The sequence below is a fragment of the Cornus florida genome, unplaced genomic scaffold (assembly GCF_030987335.1).
Source record: "Cornus florida cultivar Cherokee Brave unplaced genomic scaffold, ASM3098733v1 CherokeeBrave_3.0.0_Hap2_Chr03, whole genome shotgun sequence".
Classification (NCBI taxonomy): Eukaryota; Viridiplantae; Streptophyta; class Magnoliopsida; order Cornales; family Cornaceae; genus Cornus; species Cornus florida.
The window spans coordinates 28,546,596-28,570,086 of record NW_026775573.1 but is presented as its reverse complement, the minus strand read 5'-3'; the positions used below and the strand labels follow the sequence as shown (position 1 = coordinate 28,570,086).

Here is a 23,491-nt window from a genome sequence, read left to right as displayed (position 1 = left end):
TAGGAAGAAAAATACTCCCCCAGCCACTCCTGCTGCTGGGGCGACCTCCTCTCCAGCGTCAGCCTCTTCCTCAGCCACCATCTCTGACACTGTCCCGAGCACAGTGGCTATTAACTCTGTTGTCAGCACCCCTGCTGCCAACCAGAGCGCGTCTCCCCAAACTACCTCAGCTCCTGCTGCTGCGGGGGGCGTTCGGGACAAAGAACGAGGCAAAAGGCCTCATCCCGACAGTGAAGCCGATCCTGAGGAGGAGCCTCTCATAAGAAGGACCCGGGTCTCCGGGCCGGGTGCTCTCTTGTACCGTGCGATCAGAGCTCCTGCTCCCTCTGGGCCTACTGCAGCTGGTGGCTCCGCTTCTGCTTCAGGCCCCCCTTCTATCCCCACCTTACCGCCATGGGCCCCTCGGTACACCCGAACGGATGGGACGTTCGTGAAACCGAACGAGACCATGCTGAAGGATGGCCAGACCGCCATGGCGTACTATAGGAGCATGTGGACTCCGAAAGACCTTGAGGCGGTAAAGGGCCTATCCCAGAAGGATGTGTTCAGCCGCTTTCCCCAATCTGCTATGGAGGTGACTTTTATTTTCCAACTCATGAATTCTCTCATATTATTTGATCTTGCCTTCGCCCGACCTGACTATTGGCTTAACCGTTTTTAATGTGCACCTATGCAGACATTGTTCGGAATGATGGCCATGCAGAAGCAGGTGGAGATGGGGAACGCCAGGGCTCGTAAGTTTTATGATAGCCTGGAAGTGGCTAATAAAGAAAACGACCTCCTCGCCATGAAGAATACCGAGGTACTGGCTCGGCTTGACAAAATTGAACAAGAGAGAGATGTCCTAAAGAAGGAGAATGACTCCCTTCAGGATGAGAATGACGCCCTCCAGCTTGAAAAGAGCGTCTGGCAGACTGAGCGTGAATCAATTAGAGAAGAAAAGGCAGAACTCCAGCGCCTTCTGGCTGACGAACAGTCTGCTCGGATGGCTTTTGAGAAAAGAGCTCTGGACGAGCGTACCGCTCTGATCGATGCGATCAGCAAAGTGAGCGGTGGGATGCTGGCTCTTCACGCTCGGTTCTCAAGGGTCGGTGCTCTTAGGTATGCTCAAGGATTCCGGGAAAGTTTCGCCGACCGAGTTCCGGATGAGGGACAGACCAGTTCCACTCCAGATGAGGTCGACAAAGATCTAGGGATCGAACCTCTGGGGGTCTATGTCGACCCAGAGCCCACCGAAGCGGAGCGCATATTCGATGAGTGCCAGGACATTGCTTCCTCAAGGATCATCACAGCTCCTCCTACTGCTCTGCCTCTGACCGCTCCTCAATCGTCAACCGTGGTACCTTCCACAGCCACTGCTGACGCTGAGCCCCAGCCGAACGATTCAGTCATTCATCTTGATTCCCCACCTCGTGAAGGTGAGACGGCTGATGGGGCCGAGGAGGCGGGTCGGCACGACCAGGATGCTGTTGGTACTGAGGCGTCTAGCTAGGGCTCCTTTGGACTCTTCCATTCCATATCTTTTTATAACGATGGACATCTCACTTTTGTAAACTCAATGCTCAATATCAATGAAATGACAGAACTTCTTTTTCCCTATGTGTTGTGCTCTATTCAACTTATTTTCAATACATACATATCTTTTCTCTCTTTTCTTTTATATTAGCTTTGCCGTGTGTTTGTTTATGGCAAGTGCCTGGCGCTCGGCTAGAATGCCACTTGCCACTTGGCTTTAAATTTTTAGCAAGTGTCTGGCGTTCGGCTTATGGTGCCAGCTGCCACTTATCTTGCTTAAGTGCCTGGTGCTCGGCTAGAATGCCACTTGCCACATGGCTTCAAATTTTTAGCAAGTGTCTGGCGTTCGGCTTATAGTGCCAGCTGCCACTTATCTTGCTTAAGTGCCTGGCGCTCGGCTAGAATGCCACTTGCCACTTGGCTTTAAATTTTTAGCAAGTGTCTGGCGTTCGGCTTATAGTGCCAGTTGCCACTTATCTTGCTTAAGTGCCTGGCGCTCGGCTAGAATGCCACTTGCCACTTGGCTTTAAATTTTTAGCAAGTGTCTGGCGTTCAGCTTATAGTGCCAGCTGCCACTTATCTTGCTTAAGTGCCTGGCGCTCGGCTAGAATGCCACTTGCCACTTGGCTTTAAATTTTTAGCAAGTGTCTGGCGTTCGGCTTATAGTGCCAGTTGCCACTTATCTTGCTTAAGTGCCTGGCGCTCGGCTAGAATGCCACTTGCCACTTGGCTTTAAATTTTTAGCAAGTGTCTGGCGTTCGGCTTATAGTGCCAGCTGCCACTTATCTTGCTTAAGTGCCTGGCGCTCGGCTAGAATGCCACTTGCCACTTGGCTTTAAATTTTTAGCAGGCCGTTGGAAAAGAAGGTTATTTTTTTTGTAAATTTCAGTAACTTGCTCATTCATACGTATTTGATTGACAACAAACAACATCCAATTAAAGCCGAAACTTAGCTTTTATTGGTAGTACCTCTTCAGAGACGTGGCGTTCCAGGGCTTGCTGACCAACCTTCCCGCCATGGTTTCCAACGTATATGCCCCCTTGCCTATGACTTCTGCAATTCTGTATGGGCCTTCCCAGGGTGGCATCATTTTTTTGACCATCCCCACCTTTCTTTTCAGAACCAGATCGCCAGGGGCAAAATCCCTGTGTTTTACTCTTTTGTTGTGACTATTCGCCAATACTTGCTGATACGATGCTAACCTTATAGCCGCTGCGTCCCTCCTTTCGTCTATCATATCGAGGTTCAATCTTAACATCTTGTCGTTCTGATCTCAACTCCATGCTAAGCTTCTGATAGTGGGGACCAAATGCTCAACTGGTATAACTGCCTTGGTACCATACGCCATTGCAAACAGGCTCTCCCCAGTCGGCCGCCTTGGGGTGGTTCTGTAAGCCCATAGAACGTTCGGGAGTTCATCCAACCATTTCCCTTTATGATCCTCCAGCTTCTTCTTAATGCAGGCGAAAATGGTTCTGTTTGTGATTTCTGCTTGTCCATTGGCCTGAGGATGACTTACTGCAGCCAACTTCTGGTTGATTCCATACTCCTCCAGCAGCTTTCTTACTTGCCTGCTGTCGAGGTTTGTGCCATTGTCCATGACTATTGATCTGGGAACACCAAAACGGCAGATAATATTGTTCCAAATAAATCGTCTCACATGAGTCTGAGTCACGCTAGGATATGGTTCTGCTTCCACCCATTTAGTGAAGTAATCCGTGGCCAGTAACACATACTTGTTCTGAGCTCTTGCAGTTGGCAGAGGACCGACCACATCCATCCCCCATTGCGCGAAAGGCCATGGCGAGGCCATTACGTGCAATTCCTCAGGTGGTTGGTGGATCAATGGTCCATATCGTTGGCATTTATCGCACCTTCGAGAGAACTCCTCCGCATCTCTTGACATGTTTGGCCAGAAATACCCTTATGTCATTGCCTTATGCGCTAACGATCGCCCCCCAGAATGATTGCCACACACACCCTCATGAATAGCTCGCAATACCTGCTGCGCCTCCGCGGGGGTGACACACTTCAAGTATGGGCCAGAGTAGGACCTTCTGTACAGCTGGCTACGCACGATGGCGTACTTTGCAGCATTCTTTTTGAGTCTCCTAGCTTCATCCTTCTGCATAGGCAAAACGCCATCTCGAATATAGGTGATGATGGGGTCAATCCAACTCGGTTCATACGGTATGACGTTGACTTGCCAAGGGTCAGAGTCCAAGGGTTCTTCGAAAATAGATGGCTGGGTCAGTATTCCTACTGGAATCACCCTCGCCAATGTTTCACCGCAACTCGAAGCACTATATGCTAACCGGTCCGCATCTGCATTCTGTTCCCTCGGCAGCTGTATGAATTCAATCTTTGCAAAGTCCTTGGCTTTATGCAGAACGGCAGAACGATATGCCCCCATCGTGTCATCCTTGGTCGCGTACTCACCATTTACCTGCCGAACAATCAGCTGCGAGTCACTATACACAGTCAAACTTTTGATCTGTAGCTCTCTGGCCAACTTTAATCCATTTAGCAACGCCTCGTATTCCGCTTCATTATTGGTGGCTCGGAACTCAAGTCTGAGTGCTTGGCTCAAGGAAGTACCCTCTGGGGTTTGCAGTTTGATCCCAATTCCATCCCCCATCTGGTTAGAGGAGCCATCCACAAAAAGTTTCCAAGAGCCACATCTAAGGTCTTCTTCCGTATCTTCGGCATCACATTCTAGCAGGAAATCGGCCACCGCTTGCCCTTTAACAGCTGTTCTCGGCTCATACGTTATGTCAAATGAACTCAACTCTATGGCCCACTTTGTCATTCTGCCCGAGAGCTCTGGCTTGTGCATAAGCGTTCTGATTGGGAAAGTTGTTAGAACAACTATGGGGTGGGATTCGAAATAATGCCTCAACTTTCTTTTTGCATTAACCAGTGCAAGTACCACCCGTTTGGCCTTTGAGTATCTTTTTTCTGCCTCTGTCAGTGTTTTGCTTACATAAAATACCGGGTATTGCACCCCTTCCTTGCAACGAATCAGAACGGCACTCGTCGCGACACCAGATACTCCAAGATATAGAAATAACTTTTCTTCCGGATCTGGGGCTGACAGGACTGGTGGATTCTGCATATATTCCTTCAAATGAGTCAATGCTTGTCGTTGCTCATCCCCCCAGACCTGCCTTCCATGGCTCCGAATCATGTCAAAGAACGGTTTGCAGTGATCTGACAACTTTGAAATAAATCGACTTAATGCAGCTATTCGTCCTGTGAGGGCTTGCACCTCTCTGATCGTCTTTGGCTCGGCATTCTTAATCAAGGCCTCTGCTTGAGCGGGGTTAACTTCGATGCCTCTGCGGTTGACCACGTGTCCCAGAAACTGTCCGGAACTCACACCGAACGAGCACTTGGTTGGATTGAGCCTCATCCCATATCGCTTCAGTACATCAACTACATCTTGCAGATGCTTCAGATGATCATCCTTCTTCCTACTCTTTACCACCATATCATCAATATAGGCTTCCACAATCTTACCCATTTGATTCTTAAAAATTTTGCTAACAAGTCTTTGATAAGTTGCTCCCGCATTCTTTAGTCCGAAAGGCATAACTTTGTAGCAGTATGTTCCTCGCTCGGTGACAAAAGAAGTTTTTTCTTCATCTGCGGGGTCCATAGGGATCTGATTATAACCTGAATAAGCGTCCAGAAAGGTTAAACGCTCATACCCGGTGGTGGCATCCACCATTTGATCAATCTTAGGCAGTGGGAAGCTGTCCTTCGGACAGGCTTTGTTCAAATTGGTGAAATCAATGCATACTCGCCATTTCCCATTCTTCTTCTGCACGACAACGATGTTGGACAACCAATTAGGGTAGTGCACTTCTCTGATAAATCCCGCATCAAGCAGCCTATCGACCTCTTCCGCTATGATTTGATTACGTTCTGGAGCAAATCTTCGCTGCTTCTGTTTCACTGGTTTGAAATTGGGATTGACATTCAGGGAATGACAGGATACGGAGGGACTAATTCCAGGCATGTTTAGGTGACTCCATGCAAATACGTCGGCATTGTGGGACAAGAAATCCACTAGCTCTTGTTGCTCTTCTCTGGTCAGTCTTATACCTACTCTGGTAGTTCGTTCTGGCTTGGACTGATCGATCTGCACATCCAGAAGGGGCTCCCCGGTCAAGTCGACTGACTCCTCCACCCTGTTCTGCTCGAGCGGAGGTTCCTGTAATTGCTATCTGGGGCTTGCCGAACGGACGGGCGCCTTCCCTTTCCCAGCATGCTTTAATGTGACGGAATAACACTCTTTGGCTGCGACCTGATTCCCCCGAATGTCTATCACTTTATCTCCATCGGGTCCGAGGCACCTCATGACCTGATGCAGAGTTGAGGGTACACCTTGGACTCTGTGAATCCATCCTCTTCCCATCAGGAGATTATACGAGGGGTGAATTTCTACAACCACAAAAGTTTCCATAAGAGCTCGTTCTGCAGCTTGAACTTCCACTTCCACCATCCCGACGGGCTCCACCCTCTTCCCATCGAACCCTAACAAGGGATTTCCAGTGGGCTTGAGCCTCTCTGGTTTAATCTCGAGCCTATCAAATGTGTCCCTCGGCATGACATTCGCACTGCTCCCAGGATCGATCAGAACTCTACGCACTAAGCAATCCGCCACTGTTAAACTGACTACCAACGGGTCTTCATGGGGCAGTTGAACACGCTGCAAGTCTGTCCAGTCGAACTTTATCTGCATCGACGGGCTCTGCTGGTGTAGAGTATTCACACTGCTGACCCTTTTCTTCATCTGCGCCTGCCGCAGGCGCGCCCGGAGTAACTCATCTGACTCTTCACTAGGCTCGGGTCGACTATGGATAGCATTGATTATACGAACTGGTTGTGAATTGTGGGAGCTTTGTTTATGACTCCTTTTTATTTGTTCCAGCGGTCGATTCTGCTCTATCGCCGAACCTTGAACATAACTCGCGAACTCCCCCCTAGCTATCAGCATCTCCACCTGCCTCCTCAGGTTCCTGCATTCATTAGTTTGATGACCGAAATCGGAATGGAAAGCACAATGTTTAGTTTGATCCCTCTGTTCGAGGGGTTGCCTAATTGGCAGTGGTGGATGAAACTTATCTTTGTTCTCCTGATACAGCCTCGCCAGAGTGACCTTCAGCGGAGTAATCAGCTCTTCCTCCCTGGACCTTTTTTCTGCCTTCCAAGAGGTCTGACGTTGCGACTGAGCCTGCTTCTGCTTGATCTTTGCCTTGGACTTTTCCTCGGTTGACACGAGCGACGCTGTCCGAGCATTAGCTGCCTCCTCTTCTTCTAGGCGCACAAAGCCATCGGCTCTTTCATTGAGTTCATCCATAGTAGTCGGCGTGTTCACTACCAGACTGGTGTGAAACGGAGTTCCACGTGTCATGGCTAACTTGAAGGCTTGCACTGCTGTAGAAGGGTGGCATTCGATCACCATACTCTTAGTGAGATTAAACCTGGTAAGAAAAGCCTGGAGACGTTCATCTTTGTGCTGCCTCATCGTGAATAGACTCGAGATGTCCTTCGGCGGGCGCTTGTTCCCATAGTACTGGCTTATGAACCGATCGCACAGGTTTCTGAAGCTACCAATAGAGCTCCTAGGCAAGTTTTTGAACCAGCTGAGCGCCGGTCCGGCCAGGCTTGTAGGGAAACATTTGCACATTAAAGAGTCGTTTTCCGTATTCAGGGCCATTTTCAACTGGATATGGTACACATGATCGATCGGATCGGTTGTTCCGTCAAACAGAATAAAGACTGGCATAGCAAACTTCCTTGGATGCGGGGCATTCAAGATCTCGTCGGTGAATGGTGAATCAACCGTCTGAGCTGCGGATCGGAGAGCTTCATTCTCCCTCTGGAGTCCAGCGGTAGCTCTGTGAGTTACGGTTCTGCCCTCCGAACCGCGATGAGTGATAGTAGCCATGGATAGCCGGTAAGACGGATCGAACGACCGTTCGTCTATGAACTCTCTTTGCCAAGGCGACGCTACTCGACGGCGATCAACCTCTATCACTTCCTCTCGGTCGAACCTTTCCCGATGCGGATCAACGTGAGTTGATCCTTCGTGATCTTCAACTCGACGAACATTTGGCGGCAAATTGTCCATCATCCTTTCATCACGGTGGTGAGCTGACTGATTGTTCTCGTCCTGTTCGCCTTGACGCGCGATATTAGATTGAACACCTCATTCACCGACCGGAAGTGGATGCGAAACCGCAGGTATTTGCCGATGTTGCATTCCAGCTTTCAATTCTGCATTCTCTTTTTTGAGTGCCTCAATCAAGTTCATCAACTCCTCAAGCTTTGTTTGCTGGACAGCCTCCATCGGATTGGAGCTTTCACCTATCATTATTCCTGAACGGAGTAAAGGCATTAATCTCAAGTTCGCGAGTAGATCTGAGCTTCGTGAGTGGGAATTTTTCAGATCTGGTTTCGAATTCTCCGAATTTCGCTCACCGTTTACGAGATCTGAATTGTCTGAACTCTAAATCCGTCAGATCCCGCCACAATCGAACAACTCGCCGTTGCGTAGATCTGAAGCCACTTCTGCCAAAGCTTCAAGAATTGTAATTCCTCCCGAGTAGGTCACAATCGCTCAGATCTGGATCCAAATCCCAAAGATCGAGTCTCGATCAACCGAATTGGTCTGAATCCACTCGATATTCCTCATTGATCAACCAAACTTCTATACGATTCCCACAGACGGCGCCAATTGAAGATGCAAGAAATTCATTCCCTCTTTCTCTCTCTAGAATTCTTACACTTCAACCAAAAAAGATCCCCCTCTCTTTCCATTCCTTCCCTTATTTATAGATATTTACAAGATATTTACAAATATTGACTGATTGCTGGATCTGGGCCTGTTCTTCCATAAGTCCTGGTCACCTTTGATGGGCTTACTCGCATTCGGCCCATATGGCAGTGTCTTTATATGGGCTGAACCAGCTGTACGGACCGGATGTAGTGCTTGCAAGTCAGATCCGGCCCATGTCGTCCTGGGCCTCCTCATATATATATATATATATATATATTTATCACTATGCTATACAAATAATATGCAAATACCTTCTAGTGTTCAAAGAATTATTTACATTTTTCAAATTGAACAAATAAAGACATTTTGTCAATTTGAAGACTAAAATATCTAAATATCCTTAAGATAAAATAAAAATTAAAAACACAATTATTTAAGTTTTTAAGGGCATTTTGGGATTTTTATTTAAAAAATGGTTAAAAATTAAAATTGATGGTCAACAGATATTAGAGGGCAATTTGTACATATTTTCAAATGTTAGGGATTTATATGCACATACTAAAACCTATGAGTGTTTTTTTGCACATTTTATATATAGAAGGAAGTTTTTGCAATTTACCATTTCAAATATAACTAAACTACGGGAGTTGGGATTCTTGGAAAGCATGAAAGCATGAATACGGATACGACATAATACGGGTAAGATGATATGACAAAAAAAGATAAACTTGCATCCCTACTCATCACTTAATATTTTTTTAACTTTTCCTAACAATTTAACTGTAATATTATTTTTTTAAAACTTACATTTTAAGGTTCAAAACTTATTATTTAAAATGTGTTTTAAAGTATCTCAGGAACGTCAAATACCAAATACATGGTTGAAATATCGGAGAATCATCGAATATGTGGTCAAAATATCTGAGAAGTATCGAATATGTGATCTGTTGATGCGTAAATCTTCACGACTAAGAACGACGGCGTTTACCTGCAAAACAAAGGGACGTCACTTCGAATGGCACCGGTGAAGTGCCAGCTAAGGACCCTCCGATAATCAAGTTAGTACTTGTAATCGTATCACATAATAACTATATATCTTTTGTTTAGGAGTTTTTTCTCATACCTTCTTTAACGGTTTGGTGCCCTATTTATGGCTGTCGATTAGAATCCAATTGGTTCCACCGATGTCGATGGTTGATCTTATCTTTCGCTTGTGCGAGATCATAGGAGATTTGTTGCCAGATTTGTCGGGGATATGAATAATCCTTTTGACCTCCTCCAATTATGATAGGATTATTCTTACCCTGTTGAACCACGATAATGAAATATAATCAATTTTATCGAGGGTAGGGTAGGTTTATATTTTTCCCTATCAGTTGCCCCCCATTCCCAAGCTTGCACGTCTAGCTTTGGGAATGTAAATTTTATTTTATTATTTTTTTTTTAACCCCTGTGAACAGTACCCGCGGGGTACTATTCATGCGAATAGTAACTCAGGATTTAATATATTTTTTTTCCAACCCCTGTGAACAGTACCCGCGAGTACTATTCCCGCGAGTACTATTCATGCCAATAGTAACTTAGGATTTAATTTTTTTTTTTTCTTCAACCCCTGTGAACAGTACCCACGGGTACTATTCATGTGAATAGTAACTCGAGATTTTTTTTTTTTTTTTCAACCCCCGTGAACAGTACCCGCGGGGTACTATTCCCGTGGGTACTATTCATGTGAATAGTAACTCGGGATTTTTTTTTTCAACCCTTGTGAACAGTACTCGTGGGGTACTATTCCTGTAAGTACTATTCATGTGAATAGTAACTCGGGATTTTTTTTTTTTTTTTCAACCCCTGTGAACAGTACTCGCGGGTTACTATTCCTGCAGGTACTATTCATGTGAATAGTAACTCGGGAATTTTTTTTTTATTTATTTTATACCTGGGGTACTATTCCCTTGGATACTATTTTTGGTATCCTTAGGTATTCTGCCCCAGGATACTATTTTTAGTACCCTTGGGTACTATTTCTAGAACCCTTGGGTACTTCGCCTCTGGGTACTCTGCCCCTGGGTACTATTTTTAGTACCCTCGGGTATTCTACCCTTGAGTACTCTTTCCCTTGGTAAGGGAATAAATTGTACGAGCTTCACTCAGGTCGTTACTCCTTTAATAAGGAAATTAAATTTTACGAGCTTCACCTAGCTCGTCCCCTTTAATAAAGAATTTTTATTGAATATCCCTTTATAGTACAAGGATGTTAATTACGGGATTTATTCAGCTCGGGTCCTTGTAGTACAGGACATTTATTTACTATCCCTTATAGTACGGGGATATTCGATTACGGGATTCATTCAGCCCAGGTCCTTGTAGTACAGGATACTTATTTACTATCCCTTATAGTACAGGGATATTGATTACGGGATTCATTCAGCCCGGGTCCTTGTAGTACAGGACACCTATTTACTATCCCTTATAGTACGGGGATATTTGATTACGGGAATCATTCAACCCATCCCTTTAGCAAGGGAATAAACTTTACGAGCTTTATTCAACTCGTCCCTTTAATAAAGGTATTAATTACCACATAAGTATAACACGTGAGGGGGAGGATCGTTTTTTGACCTGACCTTTGTAGGTTAAGTTCTGATCTCTGATGACCATACTTTTGTCAGTTAGGCCCTAGTCTTGGTCTCTGATAACCAAACTTGGGGTAACCGGGCACTGATCTTGGATGACCGAGCCTTTGTAGACTCTGGGCAATCAATTCTTAGTCTTGGTTGACTAGGCCTTGGTTTTGGATAACCAAGCCTTGATTTATAATAACCAAGGGTTGTACCCTTCCCATCGTATAAAGACTAGAAACTCGACTAGCTCGATGTACCAAGGTACGATCAATCTTCTAAACCTTGTCATCATATGTAGATCGGCGATTGATATCGTATGATCCACTATTCTGCCCCCCATGTTGGGATCTTGGGTGATAACCCATTCTATAGACGTTTATGCAACGGATGGGGTGTCTGGTGCTGCAACAATTTACAGTTGTCTAAAAATATTGGATTGGGTTAGAAGTAATTACTAAAAATTAACCTGCAATGGATTATCAATCCAAAATTCTGCATAATCTGAAGTCGATAGGCTATTCTTGCAAGGGAAGAGAGGTGACGACTGTCGTCTAGTAAGTAGAGGCTTAGTGTCCAGCGACTGGCTTGATGCCTGGTGGATAGAGGCGTGGTACCCAACGGCTAACAGATGACGGTCTGGTGGTCAGTACCTCGTTGGGTCCAATGATCGCCCTTAACTTAGGAACCTGCTTGGGAATACAGACCTCATTGGACATGGGATCTTGAGGGACATTGGACCTTCTTGGACCTGAAGGTCTCGATACATTCTTGGGTGTAGAAGGCCACCCTGATTGTATGAATGGACGGAGTAGTGAAACTCCGTTGTTAGAGACATCTTCAGTAGTAGAAGCTTTACTAATAGGTAGAGACATCCTTGTTGGTGGTGATCTTCTTGATGGGTGGAGACCTACCCATTTATGTAGGTACAGAAAGATCAGACCTTAGTCTTCAACGATCTGGCCTTGGTAATTGGCTGCTGCCCGATATGAGATAGAGTCTAGTCTTAGATGACCAAACCTCAATAGTGAAGGGACCAAGCATCGCTAGATGGAAAACACCATATTGGACTGCCTGGGTCGACGTGCCAAATTTTGAAAAGTGGCATCACGTAACCCACTGTTTTGCCCCCAGTATGATAGACGAGTAATCAAGATGTAGAGTCTCGTCCTTATATAAGAACATGGAAACCCGTTGTCAACTGATGACTTTGGGAAGGTTTCCATGATCAAAAACTTTCGTTTTGCCGTCCGAGCCAAGTCGCATCGGGATTATTATTTCTTCAGAGAACTAACCGTTCCCACAGACGGCGCCAACTGCTGATGCGTAAATCCTCACGACTCGGAACGACGGCGTTTACCTGCAAAACAAAGGGACGTCACTTCGAATGGCACCGGTGGGGTGCCAGCCAAGGACCCTCCGATGATCAAGTTAGTACTTGTAATCATATCACATAATAACTATGTATCTTTTGTTTAGGAGTTTTTTCTCATACATTCTTTAACGGTTTGGTGCCCTATTTATGGCTGTCGATTAGAATCCAATTGGTTCCGCCGATGTCGATGGTTGATCTTTTCTTCCGCTTGTGCGAGATCATAGGAGATTTGTTGCCAGATTTGTCGGGGATATGAATAATCCTTTTGACCTCCTCCAATTATGATAGGATTATTCTTACCCTCTTGAACCACGATAATGAAATATAATCAATCTTATCGAGGGTATGGTAGGTTTATATTTTTCTCTATCATGATCGAAGTATCATATACATATTAAGAATTAAAACATATATTTTAAAATTAAGAATACATTATGTTTAAGAAATATCAAACACTTAACCGCAAGTATACAAAAGTATCGATATTCGATATGGCTATGGTATGATAGGTCGCCCTTATAGATATATCATGTGTTTCCAGATTAGGGGTAGAGATTGCAAATATGACTCCAATCTGTTAGCCAAGAAAACCCACCCATGATTGAGTGAATATAAATGATATATTTAAAAATGACTCCAATCTGTTAGCCAAGAAAACCCACCCATGATTGAGTGAATTTAAATGATTATTTAAAAATGCGAGTTGAAAATGGTTTTGTTAAGATAAAGTTGGATACTAAACCGTAAAAAGTAGAGGGTCCAAAGCTACCCAAGAGTATTATGGAAGTTTTTTTTTATCTCACTAAAAATAAATTCAACCGGATAAATAAAGGTTGAGTCTGGATACAAAAATCTACATAACCTGCCCATATAGTAACAGCATAAATACTTCTACGAGAGCAGATATACTACTATCGGATCAGATACATATCAGATACCAATACTTTTCAAAGAGTAATGATGGAAAAACCGAAAAGAAATCACCGAATTAACACCGAATTTGATATGGTTGGCTATACTAATCACGTATTAAATAATTATTTTTTAGAAACAATTTAAGTAGATGCAGTGGACAAAAACACGTTAGATCTGAAACTTATTCAGAAAATCATTCGGTGACTTTATCATTCGGTGATTCTATCATTTTCTGTTCTCAAATACTCCCTAATAGTGTCTGATACTTCTTAAAAGTGTGCATAATTTTAAAACATATTTTTTAATTTATAACATGTATTCAATACTTTTTAAATACTTTATGACACATTTTTTAACAAGTTTTAAATATTAAAATGTAATTTTTTTAAAGTAATAAGATAATATCATTTTTTAAAAAAATTGAAATTTTATTAAGTAATGATTAGGATTTAGGAATGCTTGTTTAATTTGTTATGAAACGATCTCTTTTATTATATTATGGGCAAAGTACATATCTCTTATATTATATTAAGGGCAAAGTACACAAACCCCACTTCACTTGACTTGTAGACTTTTCTAATAAACCCCATGTTTATTTATTTATTTATTTTTTCACTAAAGACTATTTGAGAGGTAAAAAGAGTAAATACTTAGACTAAAATGCCCTTTTATTTGAATTCTAAGTTGTCCGAACTTAAAAAATTCATATATCATAATCTATACACTTGTAAATAATATATGCACTCCATAACCAGGGAGAAATAGACAATCTAAAAATTACTCCAAGAATCTTATTTTATTTTTTAAAAATAAAATATTCAGAATATTTGTAAGAAAATTTATAGACTTATTTATTTACATATGGAGCATAACATATACAAAAATTAACCCCAAGGAGGGTTTTTCTGTACTTTGTCCTTAGATTAATAATTGTATTTAGATTCATAATATTTTTGAAAGTTAATTAAAATTGTATTTTTATATATATTCACTTTTTTTGAGGGTTTTATTGAAAAAGGCTACAACTTAAGGGTTTTTTTTTTTTTTTTTTTCACTATATTAATAATTGCATTTAGATTCAAAATATTCCTGAAAATTAATTAAAAAATGTATTTATATATATATCCACTTTTTTAACCCTCTCGTATTTTTTTATTTTTTATTTTTATTAATTTTTTTTTATAAAAAAATTGTAGTATCAGGGTGTCCGTATCGTATCGTATCTTCCTAATACAAGACGCTTCTCTCTCCATCTTCTCTCTGCAAATAATAATTACTCTTTAAACATCTTCGATCTTCGAATATCAACATCTTTCTCTCACTTCTTTGCTCTTCGTTCTTCAAATTCGCTGTTTTTGATATTTTCCAGGTAAACCACAGAGCCACAGATCTTCTCTCTCATGCCAACAAGATAATAAGCATTCAGGTTCTCTCTCTTTCATTTTCTTTTATGGGGATTTAGTCAAAAGACACACTTCCTAGAACATGTTAAATTTAAGGGTTATATATGCATATGCATATATTTATATATATATATATACACACATTACTGATGTATACCAAAAGGAAAACGGGGTGAACAAAATCTATACAAGTATGAATCTTTCTATTTCTGGGTACATTGCAATTGATTAGGTCAGAGTATAGGAAAAATTCAAGGAGTTGTCTATGTGAGTTCTGAAGATGGAACTTATGGAAGTAGTATAAATTGCTAAATTACTTCTGTACATTGGAATTTATTTGTTTGTTGATGTGGTTGGTGAATTTGGTCTATTTATTTGATTCTCTTACACATGATTCAATGAGTCCCTCAGCAACATTTGACATTTTGAGTTCATTAAATGTGTTTATAATTTTTCCAATTTTCTATTAATTTATGTACATGCATTAGTTTTGATTTGATGAATGCTAACAGGAATAGTTTTGACAAAGACATTATGTAGTTGGACCTTTATTTATACCTTCATTTATAGACCATGTTAAGTAGGTTACTAATGTGGTAATACATGGAAGGAACTGTGTCGTCTAGTGGTTTAGTGACATTGCCATAGTTGCATGTCATCCATTACTTTGATTCTACCTTAAATTGTTTGTCAATTTATGAATATATCTGATGTTAAGTTTTGGGCACAATTTTTGGCATTATATCACTGCCATTCGAAATCTAAAATTAACTAATTGATAAAGAATGAAAATAATATTGTAAAAAATACTTGTTTACCGCAAGGTGATGGTTGGATATTGTGTTACTTTGATCGTTGTAGGCCATTGATGGTTTTGATATATTGGGATTTTGTGTGTCTTTTACCAGAGTATGAAGGTTTGATTTTATGTCTAAATGAAATGCCAAGTTTATTTCCTATAATTCGTCTTTGTGGCTTTTGTTGGAGGGTATGTTTCAATGGTTATGTGAAAAATTATTTCCTGTCTGAGATTCTATATTAGGTGCATAAATTTGCTGCTATTTAGAATGTGCCTTTTGTCTTTTCTGAAGTCAATATTGAATCTGAATTTAACAAACTAGCCTTTGAGTGACAAATTTTAATTGCTTGTGGATGGTTGTCTTATGAAATAAATTTTAACCATATTAGGTGCATTGATCTCCTGTTTGTGAATTTGCCTTTTGTTTTTTTTTTTTTTTTTTTCCCTAGTTGGTACTCACACACACATGCCTCCACTGAGGCTTGAACCCCTGACCTCTCTTTTGAGAAGTAGGGGCTTGGTACTACTAGGCCACTGGCCTGTTGGTATTTGTCTTTTGTTTAACCAAATTGTTTGTGAATGTCCCTTTTAATGTAATTCCCAACTTTTTAAAGTTGTTGCATTTTTCCTAACAATAGGTGCTTAATATACCATTTCATCTTGAAAAATAATGATTAATGTAGCAACTTTTTTGTTCCTAGAAGTTTACTGGATGGTCAGAATTATTGTTTGAAGATTGATCTTCTGCCAAAATCCCTTTTTAATTGAAGTTAAAGTCCAATTTTGATATATGAAGTTGTCGAAAATACTTTTTTACCAGGGAGATTCTATATGAGAATGCAAGTGTTACATTAAGATTATCTATCCTTATAAATTAGATATGAATAAATAAATGTATGTATGATTTATGTCTATCCTTCTATATAGTTGTGAGAGGTCAAATTGCTGGATTTAAGTTTATTGGCTTCTTCCCTTAGTGGCATAAGATTCACAAAGACCACAAACTTGGAAAGAATACAAGGTCGAATAATTTACTAGATCATTTGATCGTCTTATTTTATGGTAAGGGGGTACTGATCATATAAAATAACCAGCAATCAAACAACAACAAGAAATAAATGTTCTAAAATGCCAATCAAACTGAACCCAAGTACATTTTCTATATGCAGACAGCAAAGTGGCCATTTTTTGTTTGGTTTAAGATGTAGCATTATGATCCACCATATGCTTTACTTGCTAAAAAAAATGAAAAAGTTCCACCAACTCTTTCAGATTAGGATAACAATTGATTCTGTGACAACGTTTCTGGATGTGTCCTGTGATCATTCTTGTTATTAACTTTTCTTTCCTAAAGAAAAAGAAAGTTCTGTTGAATTATTCAATGCTATTTGTTTTGTTAATAATCATTTATGTCCCTGTAACACTTTAGAGAAAATGCCCATATTCTGTGAATCCGAAATTTGTAATTTACTACCACGGTCTCTTTTACTGTCTTAAATTTTTACTGCTATTGAGCAATATAGACTTTGCCTATTCTTGCTTCATTTCCTCAGCAATTGGGATACATAATTCCTAACAATACAACCAGACTAGGTCTCATACTTCCGTCATATTTTTAAATAGCAATAGTATCTAAGTTGTTATCAAAATCCACTGAGAGGGAATGGGAAAGAAAATTAACGTTTTATGTTGTATGATGATTACTTGGAACGTAAGAATTATTCTAATGCTTTTACATGGGATCTCCTGCAAAGGAAGTTATATCATTCATTATTTTATCATTTAAAATTTTAATGCTAGCCAATTATCTTTCAAAGCTAATAAGAACTTCTTGGTTCTTGCATAGATGCCCAATGATGTTGAAAATCCCAGAGATGGCGAGGCCCATAAAGGCTCAGATGTCGTTTCTTCTTCTAGCGAATCCCAAGTGACATGGTATAGTAGCTTAGTTCAACAAGCATCAGTCTATGGTATAGCTGGCGGATACTGCATTTCGGCATCATTGCTCTCCATCATCAACAAATGGGCTGTCATGAAATTTCCTTACCCAGGGGCACTAACTGCTCTGCAGTACTTCACAAGCGCAGCTGGGGTCCTCATCTGTGGGTGGCTCAAGTTAATAGAACGCGATCAATTAGATCTTTTGACAATGTGGCGGTTCCTACGAGCAGCAGTTATATTCTACCTCTCTCTTTTCACCAACAGTGAGCTACTTCACCATGCTAATGTTGACACCTTCATTGTCTTTCGTTCAGCGGTTCCCATATTTGTCGCACTAGGAGAGACTTTATACTTGCACCAGCCATGGCTGACAATGAGGATGTGGATCTCACTTGCCGCCATCTTTGGTGGTAGTGTGCTTTATGTTATAACAGATTATCAGTTCACTCTCATGGCTTATAGCTGGGCCTTGGCATACCTTATAAGCATGTCCATATATTTTGTCTACATTAAACATGTGGTCATGACCATTGATCTGAATACATGGGGTCTTGTGTTGTACAACAATCTTGAGGCTCTGATGCTGTTTCCATTTGAGCTGCTTATTATGGGAGAGTTGAAGAAGATAAAACATGAAATTTCGGATGAGTCAGATTGGTACTCATTTCAGGTGATTTTGCCAGTTGGGTTAGCATGTCTATTTGGTTTAGCCATCTCTTTCTTTGGGTTTTCTTGCCGCAAGGCAATTTCTGCAACAGGATTTACTGTTCTTGGCATAGTGAACAAGGTATTGACAGTTGTCATTAATCTGGTTGTTTGGGACAAGTATTCAACATTTGTGGGCACGGTAGGGCTTTTGATTTGCATGACAGGTGGGATTATGTACCAGCAATCTACAAGCAACAAGTCTAAGGCTGTTAAAGAAGTAAATGCACAGGGGAATGAGGAGGAACAACAGGAGCTACTTGAAATGCAAAGCAACAAACAAAGCAGTAGCGATGAGAAGCATGCTACAGATTCAGGAGAGGGAAAATGAGAGGTCAGAAAGAAATCCTCTCACATTTGCTTCTCAGTTTTCTTAATAGTGATAAAGACTAGGTGCGACAATTTTTCGCGTCTCACCAGTCTGGAAAACCTATTTGAACACAATATCCATGACTGGAATCTGGGGAGGGGTCAGGTCCGAATTGGCTTCTTGGCCGGATGCCCAATGTTATTCTTTTTCTTCTAATATATGTTATAATTGATTTTTTTCTCTTTCTTTTTTTTTTTTTTTTTTTTTTTAATCTCTACCAGCCCTGGTCAACCTTTGAAGAATGTTTTAGGAGTTTTTTCATTCATTTCATGTAATTTTTTAAAAAACATTTCAATGATCCATATAGTTGAGGTAGTTATTTGGTTGGTCCAGCTTTACCGGTTCATAAATTGTTTCTAGAAATGATGAAATGTTTACTTTTTCTTTTAACTTTGAGAATTTCATTCATCAATCTAGTAATCCAGATGTTGCATGGTTAGATAGAGTATGCATCTGAGATTATGGCATGATAGCTATGCACAGGTGAATTGATCACAAAAATTATTCACTGCATCACTAGAACTCAAATGAGGTGGTTGAGACCATAATTCCTTTATATTTATATTGGGTTATGGAGGTCTATGTTCACTCCATCTATATTCCTTTTCTCTGTATATGATTTGCTTCTCTAGTTGATTGAGTTTTTCAGCAGGGAACACTCTTGTCACTCTTAAAATTTATTTATTTTCCTTTTCTAGTCCACCTACAACATTTGATTTCCCTCCTATCGGACCTATCCTTGCAATTTTCCAAAAATCTGAGCCCATAATTCACGACCAGAAACTCATGATTGAAAAATCTAACCTCATTGCTGATTTTATGCAAGGCGTTACTTTTTATGCTTTGAGATGAAAATGTGGGTGGAAGGTAAGTAGGAAAGATGGATGAGGCATCTCTAGAACAGAAAGATGTCATTTTCGTTCTTTGTTTGTTTACTTAGAAAGAATTAATAGAAGGAGGTGAAACTTTTCATTGTTTGGGAAGAGGAAAAAGGAGATTTTTTATTTATTCTTACCATTACACATAAATATAATTTGGCAAAAATGGTATAATGTTATTTCACATTATATATAGTAATTATTATTCTTTTTCCTCCTCTCTTCCATCCAATTTTGGATGGATGGTAAATAGTGAGTTAGGAGCTATGTTTCATCCATCCACCCATCCACCCATCCTTCCCATCCCTCCAACTCTCCCTTGAAACAAAATGGCGGGGCCAAGTTTCAGGGAGACTGGAAGCTTTTAAGTCGGCGAACAGGTTTATATCTGATCCTCTTGCCACTTAATTGCCAAAATTTTTTTTTTTTTCTGTATGGGTTAGAGGAGACTGCTTATAATATCCTTTTGTTGCTTCTTTTACCTCTCTTTTTTTCACCCTGCAGGTGGCATGCCCATAAATAAAGTCTGGAGACTAGACTAAATATGCATCACTGATTAGCGGGTGCAGTCAGTTCTAATTTATCAGTGTATTTTAATTCTAGAGATGGGAATAGACCTTATATAATTTGATGTAAATTAGAGTATATTAATTAATAGAGACAGGATCTAGAAATTTTTGCAGCATTTGCTTACATGATGGAAGATAATGGTATGATATAACTTGCATTTCAGATAGTCATTGATAATTAGCTGTGTTTATTAGCATCAAGGATCCTCTATTTCTTACAATTTTGGTGTACCTTTTTCATTCTACTTAAATAGTTGAATTACATATTTTTTGCCACACAAGGAAGAGTTTATAAATTTTCAAAGTGAAACCTTGAATTGCTTATCGTTATGTTAATCTTAGTTGCTTAGAGTAGCATGCTAGAGCTTAAGTCCTATTCCAATATTGTTATTGAAAACAAATGCTTTAATATGTTTTGTTGATGAAAGTGCAGATAAGTGTGTGCTGGGACCGAATTTCATGAAGATGACCTTAATATTGTATATTTTATCGTGTGAACCAATCAGTCTCTGACATGAAATTATGCGCTTATATATTAATATTTTTAAATAACTAATTTCTAATTTTAGCACTCAGATAATATTCTTTTGTCAAGTGTTAATTATCTCTGGAGACATCTTCAAACATTTATATATGGATACCATAACATATAAGTGTATCATGCTCATTCAAGGAATCAGCACTGTGGTGCACTGGTGCTACCTTCATGTACTGATTTTTGAGAGTTTTTCTAGGAATTGCTCACAATACCTTGTTAAGTTAAATTAATCCAAATTTTAGATTTTATAGTCTGAAATGCATGGAATTAGCCACGTATTTTTCCTTGGACTGAAAATCATATATGGATGGTAAATAGGAGCTATGCTTCATCCATCCTCCCATCCCTCCGACTCTCCCTTGTAACAAAATGCCAGGGCCAAGTTTCAGAGAGACTGGAAGCCTTAAGTCGGTGAACAGGTATATCATAATTACCATAATTATTTTTCTGTATGCGTTAGAGGAGACTGCTTATATATCCATTTGTTGCTTCTTTTACCACAACTTTTTTTACCCCGCAGGTGGCATGCCCATAAATAAGGTATGCAGACTAAACTAAATATGCATCACTGATTAGCTGGTGCCGTCAGTTCTAATTTATCAGTGTAATTTTCTTTTAACTCTAGAGATAGGAATAGACCTTATATAATTTGATTTAAAATAGTATATTGATTAATAGAGACAGGGCCTAGGAATTTTCGCAGCATTTGCTTACATGATGGAAGAGAATGGTATGATATAATTTGCATTTCAGAGAGTTATTGATAATTAGCTTTGTTTATTAGTATCAAGTATCCTCTATTTATTATGATTTTGGTGGACCCTTTTCATTTGACTTAAATATTTGAATTACATATTTGTTCGCCACGCAAAGAAGAGTTTATAAATTTTCAAAGTGAAACCTTGAATTACTTATAGTTATGTTAATCACTTAATCTTAGTTGCTTAGAGGAGCATGCTAGAGCTCAAGTCCAATTCCAATATTGTTATTGAAAGCAAATGCTTTTATATGTTTTGTTGATGAAAGTGCAGATAAGTGTGTGATGGGACCGAATTTCATGAAGATGACCTTAATATTGTATATTTTATCGTGTGAACCAATCAGTCCCTGACATGAAAGTGTGCGTTTTTTTTATTTATTAATTTTTTTTAAATAACTAATTTCTAATTAGCACTTGGATAATATTCTTTTGTTAAGTGATACTACGTAATTATCTCTGGAGACATCTTCAAACATTTATATATGGATACCCGAACATATAAGTGTATCATGCTCATTGAAGGAATCAGTACTGTGGTTTCATGTACTGATCTTTGAGAGTTTTTGTAGCAATTGCTCACAATATGTTGTTACATTACTAATCCAAATTTTAGATTTTATTGTCTGAAATGCATGGAATTAGCCACATATTTTTCCTTGGACTGAAAATCGTATAGAATTGACAGGCACTGTTGCATCAGATAACCCTACAGAGACTTGCCCTACCTTTTTCTCCTCTTGTAGTCCTCTATTTTTTTTTTTTTTTTTTTAATGCTAATAATGTGATGTAGGACCAAAATGCTCTAATACTAAACTGATGAAGAATGTAATAAGACCAGAAAGAAAACAGGGGATGAGGAGATAGATGATGATGTGTGGCTAGAAGAAGAGGTGAGCAGACAGACGAAGGGAATGAGAGAGTGAATAAATAGGCCAACAGACAGAGGCATTAGAGGAAACCCAAGAACAAAGGGGAAGAAGAACGGAAAACAGAAATCTGAAAATCACTGTTACATGCTGCATTTTATAGGCAAACCTTAAACGAAAATAAAATAATATGCCCAATAAATACTAAAGTAACCCTAACAATAAATCCCTACGCCTACGGCTGATGTAGGTGTGGAAACCCTCACAGTATCCCCCATAAGGAATCAGCACTTTGGTTTTCTTTAGTGTTTCTTCATGTTCTTAAGCAGGGCAGTATTGCATTGATTGATTTGTGTTTCTGTTTCTATATATTAAAAATGCATTGTTTGCAGAACACCCTAACTCATACACAAACTGCAGCAGTTCGTTCCATCAACGGCATCTAAAGGTAGAAAATATGCATTACAGAAGGCTTCTGGTTCTCATAGTTCCGGTTCAGTTGCAAGGAATGAGCCTAACGAAGTCGTAAGCTCAAAAACTGTGCAAGAATCTGGTACTGGTTATGATGCAAAATTGGTGGAAGTGATAAACTCTGTGATGGTCCTTCTGTAAAATGGGAAGATACTGGTTAGAAAGTACAAAAGGCTTTCTTTTGTATATCATTTTAGTTCCCTTCACTTGTCTTTTTTTACTTTTCAAAAAAAGGTACAATTTACTGGTCATAATTTGCTTTTAGCCAGCTTTGAAAGGCAAAACAAGCTTTACTGGGCATGGTAATCCTGCCAACTCAAGGAGAAGACCAGTTTACTGGCTTTCGAAAAAAACCAGCTATGAGTAATGTCCTGGAAAATGTTTACCTTCAAAGAACTATGTCATTGCTGTATTAGAGAACTTTATTAGTGAAAAGACTCCATGATTTTATGTTTCAGGTTTGCTAAGTAAAGTGGTCATATGGTCAGTAGCTGTTCTGGTCACATAAGTTTGATTATGCAAATCTGCATATATAGATTTGTTATCTCCCTGCATTAATTAGCTACTTAATGTCATGTTGAGTACTTGTCATTGATTGCAAATGTGTATTTGTTTTAGTTTATTTGTGGTGATGCTATGCAGGATTCCCATGAATGTTTTAGCTTTGGATGCAAATGAACCATGTTGTGCCAAGGATGTTCAGTTGAAATTAAAGGTGTTCATGCATGGGGCTCAAAATCAAGTTCAGATTATTAGCAGCTGCTCATGGGATCTCTAGCTGATTATGTATTTCTTCTTTGTCAGATTATTAGCAGCTGCTCTTGGTGTTGTAGTTAGATTGAAACAAGCCGAATATTGAATCTTGTATTCTATCTTGTTGCGGTGGTTACTAAAATTCTACACGAGTCCTTAAAAGTTTAGAAATATTGTCAACTATTCTAGGCCAACTTTAACATTGCCGCATGTGAGATAACTTTGAC

The 23,491-nt window shown here is 39.9% G+C and overlaps 1 protein-coding gene across 1 annotated transcript; it reads left to right on the top strand.

The window, feature by feature from the left end:
• The first annotated feature begins 14,110 nt into the window (after positions 1 to 14,110).
• On the top strand, positions 14,111 to 21,941 carry LOC132300099 (GDP-mannose transporter GONST3-like). The gene is made up of 2 exons (XM_059797046.1): positions 14,111 to 14,637; positions 17,260 to 21,941. The coding sequence occupies exon 2, from the start codon at positions 17,260 to 17,262 to the stop codon at positions 18,388 to 18,390; it is 1,131 nt and encodes a 376-aa protein (XP_059653029.1). The 5' UTR covers positions 14,111 to 14,637; the 3' UTR covers positions 18,391 to 21,941.
• Positions 21,942 to 23,491: the final 1,550 nt, after the last annotated feature.

What these genes read in the sequence shown, in the direction of transcription:
- LOC132300099 (XM_059797046.1), top strand. Translation starts at nt 17,260, where the DNA reads ATGCCCAATGATGTTGAAAATCCCAGAGATGGCGAGGCCCATAAAGGC.